General features: G+C 39.7%; 1 protein-coding gene across 1 annotated transcript in view; it reads right to left on the reverse strand.

Moving 5' to 3' along the window:
- LOC121380745 (calcitonin receptor-like) overlaps positions 1–16,305 on the reverse strand; it is a 64,613-nt gene that overhangs the window by 17,538 nt on the left and 30,770 nt on the right. The window contains exons 6-8 of the mRNA XM_041509707.1: positions 15,225–15,378; positions 14,626–14,692; positions 2,224–2,287 (exon numbers count right to left, since the gene is read on the reverse strand). Coding sequence (XP_041365641.1) covers positions 2,224–2,287; positions 14,626–14,692; positions 15,225–15,378 — 285 coding nt within the window. The remainder of the gene's footprint in view (positions 1–2,223; positions 2,288–14,625; positions 14,693–15,224; positions 15,379–16,305) is intronic.

Below are 16,305 nucleotides of genomic sequence, written 5' to 3' on the forward strand. Positions count from 1 at the left end.
AACAGTTAACGTTCCGACCCCATGGAACAGTTAACGTTCCGACACCATGAAACAGTTAACGTTCTGACCCCATGGAACAGTTGACTGACCCCGTGAAACAGTTCACGTTCTGACACCATGAAACAGTTGACGTTCTGACACCATGAAACAGTTAACGTTTTGACGCCATGGAACAGTTAACGTTCTGACCCCATGGAACAGTTGACGTTCTGACCCCGTGGAAACGTTCTGACCCCATGGAACAGTTAACGTTCTGACCCCGTGGAACGGTTAACGTTCTGACCCCGTGTAACGGTTAACGTTCTCACCCCGTGGAACGGTTAACGTTCTGACCCCGTGAAACGGTTAACGTTCTGACCCCGTGAAACAGTTAACGTTCCGACCCCGTGGAACAGTTAACGTTCCGACCCCGTGGAACAGTTAACGTTCCGACCCCGTGAAACAGTTAACGTTCCGACCCCGTGAAACAGTTAACGTTCTGACACCATGAAACAGTTAACGTTCTGACACCATGGAAGTTGGTTTTCGTTGCAGTCACCCTTTCCTATTAGAATTGGTGTGATTCCTTATTTCTTTCAGTCTGTTTGCTGGGTCTTCTGTGCATCACCTGATGGTTCCAACTCCGTTTGTAGAAAGACTTCCAAATTAACGCGTGTCAGTCCAAGCTCTAGAAAAAACATCCTCTCTACAGCTTCCGTAAACAGGGTGGGTGGGATTGGGGGTGGGGATGGGCCATACCCTCCGCTTTTTTCTGCTATTGTGCCCAGTTAATAAACACCTAAATTGAAAGGTTTCACAAGGGAGCATGTCCCCGAACTCCGAGTTCCAGGCCCTTTCAGCTCTTAAATGTTCACCCACTGGGCAATCGGACCCACAGTGCCCCAACCCCTTTCGTATCGTACTGATAGTCATCAGCCAACACTTTCGAATATGTTCCGCAGTTCCTGGGGTGTGTACACAATAATTCTTCAAACAAGGAACTACAGGTATGTTTTAGAGAAACGTTTTTAATTATTATCCCACTACCCCCTTTCCTTTCTCTCTTCTGATTTCCATCTTATTTCTTCCCGATCTGGCAACTCCTATCTTTCAACTTCTTTTACTGTCCACCACATCCCAGTCATTGTCTCACCAACCACGACATGTACTTATATCTTATGGCTATCCGTAAAACACACCTTTGATTTCCCATCAGCGTTGCTATGGGCTTTGTCTGACCACTTCAGAGAGGCCTTGTAACCACCTACTATGCTCCCCTAATAATGGCGGTCGTTAGTTAGTGTCATGGGTCAGACCAACTTTATTAGCGGCAGAGGACGCTAGGTGGGTTCAGCGAAGTACACAGAGACTGCACCCGTGGCGGAAGTTGAGACAGGTAGGTGTTAGCGTAGACAGCTCAGGACACAGAGTCGATGGAAACTGACAGAAAGGGTGGATACATATTGAAATCGTCGGAGAAATTGGAAGGTGTTTTACATTAAGATAATGGTAATGACAGGAAGAAGGTGATACATGAGAAACATGAATGAAAGTGTAAGCCAGTTTTCACGGGATTTCAACCACTGTCATCAGATTAATTGCTCAAAATATTATTAGAGCCAAGAAAATTTAAGAGTCGATGGGGTGGGGTTGGCGGGGGGAGGAGGCATAGTTCAGGTTTGTTCTGCCAACTGATTTAAGTGGGTGTCTGTAATGATACAAGCCAGCCTACAGTACAAGTAACACATGGTGTGTAGTCAGATGTCTGAGACTGGCAACTCATATGGATTTTCAATAACTGCGGAGACACGTCAGATTCCCGTATACATCTGCAGTATTTTCGGAAGCCAGTCTAATTAATGCCAAGAACCAGTGGTGTTTGAATGGGAACTGGAATCAGTCTAATTATTGTCGAGAAAGTCTTTTCTTGACGACACTAACTCTGATTCATTCTAGGACGTTTCCGATTCAGTTTAACTTCGCTAAATTAGCAATTTCCAATGATATAAATATTTCTAATGATAATATGCCTGAAAATGGCATCGAAAGAGGGCTAGTTATAATTAATATAAACAATTTGGTAAAAATCGGTATCTTCCTATCCAAAGAAGTCATATATTTTGATTTTCATTTTAGTACAGCATCTGTTAGATCAGATGAGATACGTTTCTGTTCTATAGAAATGAAAACGGTAAGATGAGACGACAGACAGTTTAACAAAATATCGCAAACCGTGTGACTTACCAGAAGCGAAACAATCACTGGCACCATAATGACACGGACAAGGTTGGAGTTGTGAAGCCAACATCTGTAAATAATAATGATAAATAATAATAATAATAATAATAGTAATAATAATAATAATATACCGCATGGTCTTATCCGTATCCGTGTATAAGTTTTTTGTTTTGTTTAACGACACAAGTAGAGCACATTGATTAATTAATCATCGGTTTGGATTGAATGAATGAATGAATGAATGAATGAATGAATGAATGAATGAATGAATGAAAGTTTAACGACACCTCAGCACGAAAAATACATCGGCTATTGGGTGTCGTCAAACATTAGAAAATATGGACTTTCCCACAGACAGGAAAACACATACCACGGCCTTTGGCCAGTTGTAGTGCATTGGTTGGAACAAGACAAAACTAGTCAGTTGAATGGATCAACCGAGGTGGTTCGATCCTGTGACGCAAACACCTTAAGCGAGCACTCAACTGACCGAGCTAAATTCCGCCGTATATGATAATATTTAAGACTTAAACTTTACACATAACGGAGGGAAGGGATTTAGCTTATTCGACAGACAGCTCCCCTGAGGTGCCTGAGGTCGAACCTTCTCGGCAGATTGTGTTTTTCCCATCTCCAAATAGTGATCCACGACTGGTATATTAAAGACCGTGGTATGTGTTGTCCTCTTTGCGAGAGCTGCATTTATGTGGTTAAGCGGTACAGAACTCGCGAGAGGTCATAGTGTCGATCGTCCTCAGTGGACCCCTAAGGATTCTATCCAATTTCTTCGACGGGTGTATCAAACGTCGAGGCATATGCTGTCCTGTTTGCGAGCAAGGGCATATAAAAGATCCCTCGCTGCAAATAGAAAATCTAGCGGATTTCTTCTCAAATATACGCCTCAGAATTGCCAAATATTTGACATACATTTGTCGATCATTAACGCTCTAATGGTGGCGTTAGACAAAAAAAACTTTTCATACACGTAACAAACTATTTCCCCTGTAGCCCTTCCCACGCGAATAGTCAATATATTCATACATTGTACCCTCTGCACAAACTCACCTATTATTTAAAGTATGCTGTTTGGGCAATTAGTATCATTTCTTGTTTCTTGAAAACTAATCTTATAAACAGCATGCCTGTTGTTGTTTTTCTCCACACAATTATCGCAACACACACTAATTCGTTCAAGACGTTTTCCGGTCAATTATAAACATGTTTTGGGGTTGCTGCCCCAGCAGTCGCAAAAATTGCTAATCTATGGTCCAAATCGATCCATCATCTTGGAAACGCCCTGGGTTCAGTTTCTGGGGATATATCGCTGTGTGAGAACTTTTAGGTAAATGAGAATAACGTTGAGATACGAACAGGGCTTCGTACTGACAGGCACGACCAATCAGAAACCTAACTGGCTGTATTATATGCCCAGTAAGATTGGAGTAATCAAAGGAGGCTATAGTAATATTGTTTTGTAGGTCAATTCTGAAGATGGAACTTTCGTACACACACACACACACACACACACACACACACATACACACATACACACACACACATACACACACACACACACACACACAAACACATACATATACATACAAATATATATACATATAGATATAGATGTTTTGGGTCAATTTTGAAGGTGGAACGTTCGGATACATATATACATATAGATATACACATGCACATACACATACACATACACATACACATACACATACACATACACATAGATATACACATACCCATACACATACCCATACACATACACATACACATACACATACACACATATATATATATATATATATATATATATATATATATATATATATATATATATTATAGAGACAGAGCGACATAGTTGGTGGACGGGGTAGAGAAAGAGATAAACACATGTGATTATAGATCAAATTCAATTCACTTAGAACTGAATGTAAATAATGTGGAACTGAATGTTTAACGTCCTGTCACTATGGATGAATGAAGGAAGGAAATGTTTTATTTAACGACGCACTCAACACATTTTATTTACGGTTATGTGGCGTCAGACATATGGTTAAGGACCACTGTCACGGGGATCCTATAATACCCGTAACTGAATGAAACACGATTATCCAAATATCTCTCCTAACCGTATATCTATTAGATCTCTCTGTAACGGGCAGTTCAAAAACCCGCGTGGCTCGTCTAGGTATGATCAGAGATAAGATCTTATATAAAGTATATGTAATATAGCACGTTTAGTTTACTAGAAAACACAACAAAAACACAATACACTTTGAAATCTGTATTAACCTACGCTGATAAATGTACTGCCGCAGTAGTTAATTAACAACAACAAATAATAACAACCCAGAACTGATCACTTAATTAGTTAATCTCTAGGTGTCTAGTTTACACAATATGCTAATCACTTCACCGTGACACAACACCCACACGTGTGATAATTGAGAAACGCTTCCAGGGGAACTTAATTAATAAAGGAATTACAACTCTATTCCTAACTGGTTAATTTTTAATTAACCCTTAACTACTCATTCAGTAACCTTGTAATACAGACTTAATACTGGTACCTATCACAATAAAGACAATAACCTACAGTTTACCTAGGTCCTCTAGGATGACTGGTTAAACCTTATATATATTAGACAGTGAGCCTACAGTTTACTGCGTCAGATTACCGGCAGCACCGTCTAAATAATATTGGTATAATACAGTATTAAAATATTTAAAGTCACATCAATCACATCAAGGTTATACACAGAGCAGAAAAATATATTTACCACGTCCGGACTGAACTTATATATTTCGTTCAGTGGACGACGTCCGTTTCCCCTGCAGCCTTCCTATGTTTCTCCCTGATATCTCTAAAACCCTAGCTATTTATCATGAAACCCAAATATCGCCTGGGGGTACATCGCGGCCCTCCCCCTATCAAGTGATATTCCAACAGCGACCAAGCCGGCATATTTTCTTAGATCGCCAGACTTGCTGACGCCTAGTTCGCCAGCAATACCCCGAACGTACCGAACTAGCGGAGGTATTACGTAACTACTGGCCACATGGCCTCCGCACCTGGGCTGGGTGTGTATTAGGCACAGCTCGATCACGGTTGCGCGGAAGTATTACGTAACAAAGTGCCCATCTGGGCTTAAGTGCATATTGGAACTGCACACGGCCCTCTAAAACAATTAATATTGCCACAGGCGAAACAAAATTAAGAGCATGTTCCGTCACAACCACACAGATATTGAGAGAGGAAACCCGCTGTTACCACTTCATGGACTACTATTTTCGATTAGCAGTAAGGGATAATTTGTATGCACCATCCCACAGACAGGGTAGTACATACCTCGGCCTTTACACCAGTTGTGGAGCACTGGCTGGAACGTCACTATGGATGAGGCTTTTGCTTGCAGTCACTCTTTGCTGTGAGTGCTGATGTGATCCCTTATTTCTCTCTGTCAGCAATTCAAACTTCAAACAAAAGGAAATGCATTTTTGTTTGGCATATTGTTTTATACCATCTGGATTCATTCGAGAAACCGTCATCGATGGAAACAAATCCCACACGTCTGTGTGTCTATCACCTTCAGGAAACTGAAGTCTGGAGGATACTTGATGGTCTGAAGTTGTTAGGTCTGCAACATCTCGTTTCAGTTGTCCGAGTTGCCAAATTACTTTCATTTAATCCATTACCGTTCAATGACGTCCTATCTTTTTACTTCTTTTTTTTTTTTTCTTTTTTTTAGGTGGTGGGTTTGTTTTTTGTTTTGTTTTTTTTGTTTTTTTGTTGTTGTGGGGGTTTTTGTGGCGGTTTTCGGGGAGGGGGGGTCTGCTGCTGGTGACAAAAAAGCGGCCACTTTGGAGATTTCTCTTTATCTGTGTGTCTCTGTTTTGAAGTTGTAACCGGAAGTTAGCTTGATGGAAGTCGGTCATGTGCTCTACGAGTCAAATTATATCGCTCATTCAACCTTAAAAGTTATTGTGAAATTTTACCAAACAGTATTCCTAATGGCTCGTTCCCTCTGATCTTTGCCGAGCCTGGCATTGTTTCGGACCGAGGTATTCGGCAATCGATATCTGCCGTCTATGCGTCCAACGAGTACGGTTTGCACGTGCAAAGTATTAGAGAGGTTGCGCAAACACACTATTACCGTTACGGATAGGCATGATAGGCTAAAGTTACAAAGTATTAGAGAGGTTGCGCAAACACACTATTACCGTTACGGATAGGCATGATAGGCTAAAGTTAAGTATTAGAGAGGTTGCGCAAACACACTATTACCGTTACGGATAGGCATGATAGGCTAAAGTTACAAAGTATTGGAGAGGTTGCGCAAACACACTATTACCGTTACGGATAGGCATGATAGGCTAAAGTTACAAAGTATTAGAGAGGTTGCGCAAACACACTATTACCGTTACGGATAGGCATGATAGGCTAAAGTTACAAAGTATTAGAGAGGTTGCGCAAACACACTATTACCGTTACGGATAGGCATGATAGGCTAAAGTTACAAAGTATTAGAGAGGTTGCGCAAACACACTATTACCTTTACGGATAGGCATGATAGGCTAAAGTTACAAAGTATTAGAGAGGTTGCGCAAACACACTATTACCGTTACGGATAGGCATGATAGGCTAAAGTTACAAAGCCTGTTTTTGTCTTACAAGTGTGTAACTACAGTACGTACATTTACACCTGCGTTTATGAAAACCCGGCTTCGTAAATTCGGTCCATTAATATGATTCGAACACTATAGTACTGATTGTTTTGCAGATCGGCACGATTATTGTGTTTGTTTTGTTTGATGACACCACTAGAGCACATTGATTTATTAATCATCGGCTATTGGATATCAAACACATGGTCATTTTGACAGTCATAGATAGGAAACCCGCTACATGTTTCCATTAGTAGCAAGGGATCTTTTATATACACCATCCCACAGACAGGATAGCACATACCACGGCATTTGATATACCAGTCGGCACGATTAGTGCCTTAAAGATAGCAGCATTCTCAGACGTGTTATTTTTGTATATGTATTATTATATATTATCGACGGAGTTTATTACAGGTAGCAGGCCTTTTAATCATAAAAAAGCGGGAAGCAAATTGCTGTGACGTCACCAGCTACACTCAAAGTGGTAACCTATCAATATCCGTAACAGAAACTGTGTGGCTGCAAAACATCTCTGTTATGAACAATATCAGTTTTGTATAAATTTTAGACTTCTCAACTTCTGTACCAATTTCTTGAACAGATTTTAGATCAAAAGTCGAAAAAAACACTGCAGTATTCCTTAATAGTTATACATTCATATACGCGTACGAGACAGAGGGCAGGGCGTGGGAGACAACAACCCCCTAGTCTTGGAGCAAAACTTTAAATTCGGGCAAAAATGATACAGATATTCGGGGAAAATGTATAAAATTAAGCCTTTTTACCATGTATTTCCATCATTCTACCCTCAATATTAGTCGTAATCCATGTTTTAAAAAATGCGTAGTAATTCGTTTGTATAGCTATTTGGCAGTAATGCTAATATGAATAAATGTTATTATCCAGATTCGGGCATTGTCGTTTAATTCGGGCAAAAGCAAGCCCCCCCCCCCCCCCCCCCTATAAAAATGGGAGCCCGTACGCCTATATGCATTCCTAATTTGTATCTGTTACATTAGACCCATGTATAACAGTATACCAGGAACATATATTTAGGAGGTCTGAGTGTAGTCGGTACGGTATACGCAATACGAAATCCGAAATCAATCACTTTATAATTCTATGCAAACTATGGTAATCAGATTCTGTGTAGGCGTCTTCGTACTGGTGTATCCGACCACTCTATGCATTATGGAATATGTATACATATGCGCATATGAAATTGGAACATTTACACCTAGCTACGTGATTATACGCTGTCCTGGGCACTCATGTCAGCTGTCTGGGCTGTCTGTCTGTCTGTCTGTCTGTCTGGGCTGTCTGTCTGGTTAATGGCTAGTGGTTAGTGAGAGAATTGTCGGTGTTTTGGCCTAACATCTAGCCACTGAGTCGTTAAACTCGCTCTGGGTGGGAGCCGGTTCCGGGGTGCGAACCTGGAACCTACCAGCCTTATGTCCGATGGCTGAACAACTACACCGGTTACGAACAAATGGAGTATGCACCTTATACTGTACGATGTGGTTGATCCATTAATAGTAGCGAGTTAAAAACACATTCTAGATCGTTTGTCGACGTCTTCGGTTGAAACTCTGTAACCGTTCTGTCCCAGGACAAGCCCCTGGCTATCCAGAGACAGGCCCCGGGACAGACATGCTTGAAACTCTAGTGGTATATAAGCATGTAAAAGTTATTCACACACACTCAGAAACCGTTTCATGATCAGAGCAGATTCCGCGCGGTTCTGTATATTTTAAACCAATAGATTCAATTACCACCGTTATATCGACGAAACACATCTTTCTTACACACCTGTTGGTGAAAACATCATTTGTTATTTTTGATAACACATAGTTATTTACACATGTATGTGTGTTAACAATTTCAAGACATATAACTGACCAGGTCGAAATCGATTACACTGTGACGTACCGTTAACTGACAATGATTTGTCTGTGACGCGTAAGTGAATCTGGTTATTGAGGATAGTTGAGAATTAGAATAATACATTCGTGTCCGTTAGATACCATTTATCTTACAACTCGTTGTTTAAAAACGTATCAAACTCGCTTTCGTTTGTGCCCGAATTGCAGGCTTTTCGCCAGCACCAGAGGGGCAGATGCCCACTCCACCACCCCCTGCACCCTGTCTCGTACGCTGATGCTACAGACGAGACATTAGGCCAAACAAAATAAATATCTGGTATCTAGTCAGCGTCAATTTTGACCCTCGCGCGTCAACGTTTTGGAGGTTCGTTTTTTTAATTCTCCGCGATATGACGTCAATTTTTACCGAAAAGTAAAGACACCTAGTAGTTCAAGCCAGCATATAGACCTGGCTTTAATAAAGCACGGTCTGTATGCTGGCATAGATTATTAGCTGTCTTAAATTTTTCTCTAAAACGGGTCCTCTTGTTCTGAATGAATAGCATGGCTTGTATTGTTTTAGAAAGTCATAAAAATTGCCTTGGCTATATGGAAAATGTAAAGCAAAATATTTAGGGTACCAAGTGTAGGGTCCGCTAGTGTTCACCTGTCCACTAGTGTAACAATGAACACTAGCGGATGCAATGTTGACCGCTAGTGTAACAATATGAACATTCACGGTCGAAAATGCAACCGTTAGTGTTCACAAAATTGACGTTAACACTAGCGGTTGCAATGTTGACCGCTAGTGTAACAACGTGAACATTAACGGTTAACTATGTACAATGTCGACCGTTAGTGTTCACATAACTGGTTTTGATGTTGGACATTATTTTGATTTAGTCAATTTATATCAATGAAATGCGAAAGAAACATCACATCGTATTCAATATCGTACTGCAAAAAATAATATATTTTTTTAAATCATTATCAAAACCTATTGTTGTACAAGAGAGAATTTAAGGGTGTTTTAGTCAATAGCCGATGATAAGATAAACATCAATGTGCTCTTGTGGCGTCATTAAATAAAACAAACTTTACTTTTTCAAGGGTGTTTAGTAGTCCTCTACCAGCCTAACCGGGGGGGACTATAGGTTTTGTCTCCAACATCTGTCAGTCTGTCCGTCAGCCTTTTCCTAGACTTTTCTTTGCAATGCGTCAAGATATTGAGCTGGAAGTTTGTATATATCATGTGGAGTTACAGACACAGTTTGAGTTTCATGACAGAATTATGGTCCTTGAAGATAGAAGATATTAGAATATTAGAATATTTGTGAAAAGGACACCCCAGCTGTTTTTCCAGAGGCTGGTGTGTGTCAAACCTTCTGTACGAAAGTAATAATATAGACACAGTGCACCGGACTATAACAGCCTTGACATTTAAAGATGGCATGGTAACACTATTCAATAATTAAATTAATTAATTGCTGTTCTAATCGTTGGCGTTGTTACACTAACGGTCGATGTAGTAAAATTAGTCGACTGTGTTGACTGTTACTGTAACATTTTAAATTATTACACTAGCGGTCAACATTGCAACCGCTAGTGTTCGGACCCTACATACCAAGTTAAGAAAGGGGATATCATGGCCATTGAGGATGGACCAAGGCAGATGAGGACATAAAAGAAACTAAATAAACCCACCTTTTTTGTGCAATCAAAAATAAAAACAAGAAAAAAATGCCGCATCGCCGCATCAATTCTGGAACTTTGGTCTGACCCCACATTTTGTTTTGGCCTTAAATAGAGATTCATGGAATCAACCGTCATTTTGCCAAAAGCCCACTCGACTCTGCATTGTGCAGAACTACGGTTTAGTCGTTCATATTAAACCGTCATGTAGATTGATTGTGTGTGCGATAACAACTGTTTGACTTCAAGTGTAGTATTATCTGTATCTCTTTTTGCATCACTATTTCTCTCATAATGTATGTTTATTTACTGAACGTCAAAAGAAACGTGAATATTGCAATACATATATAAATTTCATGATACGATTAATTCGGTAAACAGACTGTCAAAATGTTCACAAGACGTTGGTAATTTTATACACAACCTAATGGGAATAATTTTAAATAAATTAAAGAACACTAAATTAAAATTTGCGTGCCTTTTGTCATTCAGTATAGATAGGTGCTATTTTCCGTGTGTAAATACGAGTAAATACGGCATTTTGTACTACTGACGAATCAGTGTATATGTAGAGGTCAGTGGCGGATCCAGAGAATCCATTTAGGAGTCCACCAAGGACATGTGTCCGAAGGCCACAAACGTGCCAGAAGGGATTTCTCGGAATCATAAACGAAAATAATTAATTAAAAAATATAAAAATATAAATGACACAAAATGAGGTGAAGGCCTCGTATAATAGAAAACGTGTTCCCAGCCATTTGCTGTTTGTGCAAAAGGTATATTTTCAATGAGTGATATAGTCCGGTAACTGCGTGTTGTTTTCGGTTTCGTAGAATCTGCTAATATTTTACCAGTGATACGTTTACGAAGACGAGCACCCGAGAATGCTCGCAATAGATTCAATATGATGTATACTGAATATACTGCTAGCATCCGCAAGCGCTCTTCCCCCTGAACTCGCTACAACTCGTCACTGAGTAATAGACGATGCATCTGCGTTCACTTCAATTTGGCAGAACGTGCTAATGTTTCAGTGACACTGTTTTGACAGTGATTCATGAGGACAATCCAGCTGGTGTTATGAACGGACTCCTGATCTGAGTTGTGTATTGAAATACCGGCATTAAGCTTGTCGGTTAAGTTATAAATGACTTCTATTCCAGACACAGGAATTAAACTCAGTATTTTGTTTCCATTCAACAATATCAAATACTCGTGAGAACAAAAAATCGTTCGCGTAATGTGGCGTTAACAAGGAAACGTGCTGATATAGCCCTATCCCGGATTTTATATCGTGGGCCACGCACATGGGGGTGGGGTGGGGGCACCCAATTTGCTATGAGTCGTGTTATGGAGTGACCGGCAAATATTAAAGGCGGGGGATGCTGCACACACACCTAGCCGAACATCGAAGTGCCTGAAAATCATATTTGTTTAACCACAAATAGAAAGAACTTTGGGCCGAATTTACAAAGCCAGTATGTGCCTTGCACGCGTGTAACTACATTTATTTACAATGCTTAAACACCTGCGTTTAAGAAAAACAGGCTTTGTAAATTCGGCTCGTTATCATTAACCCCACCAAGCGCTATCATTACGAGACCACTCGACGCTTTTCCCCCACTGAACCAGATCCCGCCTCCACACAAAATGAGCTGTTGTAGGTAATTGGATAACCTTTAAAAGACAGGATTGACGTTTATAATACGAAGATCAACAAGATAATATTAAGCTGATTCTTCTGACAGCAGAGTTTCTGTGACCATATTACCCTTTTGACCTATATTTTTACATACGATTTTCAACGCTGTTGAGGGTTCGTTCAGTTCCCAACCTTTACGCGTATTCCAGCGTTCCAGATCGGCTTTTGATGAGTGGAATGATCTAATCAATCGTGGTCATATTGACAAGACTGATCTTTGATCAAGGGCCTTTGTGGAACTGTAATTGCCTCCCGCCATGTCAAGACGGTTTACCAACACAGCGTGTCTCGTCTAGTCGCCGGTCAAAGAAAACTAAACAAGATTATATTGATGTTGTAATGGCAAAACAACAAAATGGCTGTGATGGTGAGAGACCACCTTGTTTCATGGTGGTAGTCAGCAAAGACAATATATCTTGTATTACATTAGCATTACTAGTTTCTGACGCCATATAACTGTATATAAAATTTCCATTACTGGTTAATATGCCAGTTTAGAGACACGGGTCAGTGGAAGGCGCAGAGAGGACACGAACCTCTTTCCCGAACTTTGAAGAACCCGAAACTCCACTGTTTATTAGATAAACAAAACTATCAGTGCAAGAGATGTGATATCTTGTGCTGCTGGGTGTTTTGGAAGGCATTTGATATGTTGTTGTTGTTAATGCTGCTGTTAATTTGATATGTTGTTGTTGTTGCTGCTGTTTGTTTGTTTGTTTGTTTTATTTTGATTGTTTTGTTTGTGTGGGGTTGTTGTTGTGGGTTTTTTGTTGTTGTTGGTTTTTTTGTGGGTTTTTTGGGTGGGTTGTGTGTATGGGGGGTTGATGTGGAGGGTTTTGGGGGGTGTTGATGTGGTGGGTTTCTTTATGTGTTTTTGAGGGGTTGGGCATTTTTGCAGATGTACTTTTCCAACGACAAAGTGCGATGTAAAAATTTCCTTAAAATATGTGGCGGCTTTAGAACTGATCCACTCTCTTCTTCCTGCACGAAGTCATTTAAAATGGGATCCCACTCCCGGCAATACAAAACAATCTAAATTAATAATAATAAAACCCCGCCAAATAATGCGCACAAAAAAGAACCGCACACAATTTAATAAATAGCATACCTTAAATGTACTGGCTGATCTATACATTTATTAATTGTGGCGGGTTGGTGATGATAGCTTGTTGTTAAGTGCTGCTCGCCAAAAGTAGGCTAAATGTTCGTGTTCCAGATTAGGCACAAGACGAATATAAATACGCGAGCTATAGAAAGCGGCTAATTTAGGAAGTGGTTAAGTGTAAAAAGGTGTCGGGAACCAGATGGCAGACAGACAAACAGAGTGACACACAGACCGACAGCTAAGCACAAAGGCAGGCATACTTACAGGCAAGAATTCATACAGACAAATCAGGGCAAAACATTTTACGCGAACCGTCGTTTTGTTCGCGTGTCAGTTACGTAACTTTAAAATTAACGCGAACCGCCAGTTGGTTACCTGGTGAACACTTACTTAATGTCAGTTTGAGGTACCTGATTAGGTAATTCACTGCTTACTCTAATATAATTCACGTAACCAAACAATCGGTTACCTAGAGGAAAGTCACGTGACTTCCGGTTACCTAAAAAAACCCATTTAATATGTTAGTGGCTAATGCAAGTGTTTTAAGAAGAAAACAAACAACTCTTTCTCTACCCAGTTGACTTCAAACAACACGACAAGCAAAGCCAGCTGGTGACACGGTGGTTCATCTACCGACAGTAAGTCTGGTAGGAACTTGGTTCGCATCCCAGTACAGGCACTTATCCGGCGTGAAGTTTAACAAATCAGTGGAGAGGTGTAAGGCCAATTACTGGCTCTCCTTGTCAGATAAACTAAATTACTGAGAAGTGTGCCCATGACAGCGTGTTTGAACCTTATATGATTATATATGAAGTGAATATGTGATTAATTAAACCTTATTTTGATGCGATTGTATACAAGAAAGAAAGAAAGAAATGTTTCATTTAACGGCGCATTCAACACATTTTATTTTCGGTTATATGGCGTCGGGCATATGGTTAGGGACCGCACAGATATTGAGAGAGGAAACCCGCTGTCGCCACTTCATGGGCTACTCTTTTCGATTAGCAGCAAGGGATCTTTTATATGCACCATCCTATAGACAGGATAGCACATACCACGGCCTTTGATGAACCCGTCGTGGTGCACTGGCTGGAGCGAGAAATAGCCCAATGGGCCCAACGAATCGAACGATGATACAAGGTCATAGCCTAAAACATTTCAACGTATGAGAAATACAGTTTATGTCCGATATAATCTGGACGACAAACCCGTATTCCCATATCAAAATCGTATCTCTGCAAAAGGCACAGCCGAAAGGAAGTTTTTATTGCTTCCATGATCCACTATCAGGTGATCGTGCTCAGGAGGACTGCCACTCCGGAACCGGAACCAGATGTTTCAATCAGTTACACATGGCTACTTACTGGGTGTTATCACTTGCGTCCATACTTCGAAGACCGGCATAAATCAGTGTAGGAATAAGAGGAAATCCTGTAAATAGAATATTTGAGAGAAAAAGATAATTAAACACACTAATAATAACACGAAACGAAATGGATGATGCTAACCACACTATTTGTTAGAACTGTTTCATGACTTATTTTATTTGATAATTTACATACATAAATAATGGAAGTGCTGATTTTATTGAAATAATGATGATGACAATGATGATGATGATGATGATATGAAAAATACAAATAAATATGTATAATATGAAATATATATAAGTAAATAATTAAATAAGTGCAATAGTTCTAAAAGTGGCATATTTATACACATGAACAATTTGGAAACACATAATAATGACAACAATAATAATAATAATAATGTGTTATTTAGAGTAATTATTAATTAAGTAGCTTAATTCATATAATTAAATTAAAATTCTCTCAATCACCATGAAGATGCGCAAACGGTAAATATATTGAACACATACAATCATGATTCTGAAACAATTTGCAATATTTAATTCATAGCAAAAGAAAAAATCATGTTTTGACATGAAGATTGATATTCTTACCCCAGCCGAAGATGAAACAAATCCACAGAAGCATTTTTTCCTTGGTGAATGTGAGGACGATGATAGTGTGCAGGTAGAAGCCCTCGCACAACATCCAGCAATAGTTGCACAGAGTTATGTACTGAGTTACCACGTGCAGGACGCGGCACCACGTCTGCAAAACAAATTCCGTTCAGGGATTTATATGGGGGATACAATCACATTGGGGAGCCACCAACATTGTTTTTGAGTCTCAAAGGGACATTCCTGAGTTTGCTGCAATTTTTAAGATGTTATCGATTAACAGAGACTTTTTGACGATTGTAATTACACATCAAATATATGTTTCTACATAACTTATTAGTGGCTTTATTTTAACCGTGTTTCTGATCGTTTTAATATTTGCACAAGGTTAAAAAGAAAATTATTTCCTAAGATACTTTTTTTCGTACGTACGAAATTATTTGAAGACAAAATCCAGTTTGGGCTTCTTACTAATATTAAGACGATCAGAAACACATTGAATATACAGACACTGATATTCTAAACAAGAAAATATATTTAATATGTAATTTTAATCGTAGAAATATTTTATCAGTCGGAAACATCTTACATTGCAGCAAACTCAGGAATGTCCCTTTAACATCCAATAGCCGATGATTAATTAATCAATGTGTTCTAGCTGTGTCGTTAAATAAAACAAACATAAACTGTCTTTTAGTCGTGTGTCAGAGGGCAAGAAAAATATGTAAGGTGTTAGGAGAAAATGGGAGGTGTGATTTGGAGATCATGGATCCCATGCACACACCCCCCCCCCCCCACACACACACACACACACACACACACACACACACACACACACACACCAATCCTCACCTGCCCTCGGACATACCTCATGCCTGAACCTCTGACAGGCAATGGTCTCGTGCCTATAACACTTTAAATTCTAGACTGTTTTTATTCCCGAGAAAAGTAACAATAATGCATAAATCGTCTGACCAGTAATACATTCTAGACAACATACAATTTAACACTGTTACAGAAGCCATATCACCCATAACGATTACGAATTAACTATTAGCATGTTCAACATCGTTTACAG

Source organism: Gigantopelta aegis, chromosome 9 (genome assembly GCF_016097555.1).
Source record: "Gigantopelta aegis isolate Gae_Host chromosome 9, Gae_host_genome, whole genome shotgun sequence".
NCBI lineage: Eukaryota > Metazoa > Mollusca > Gastropoda > Neomphalida > Peltospiridae > Gigantopelta > Gigantopelta aegis.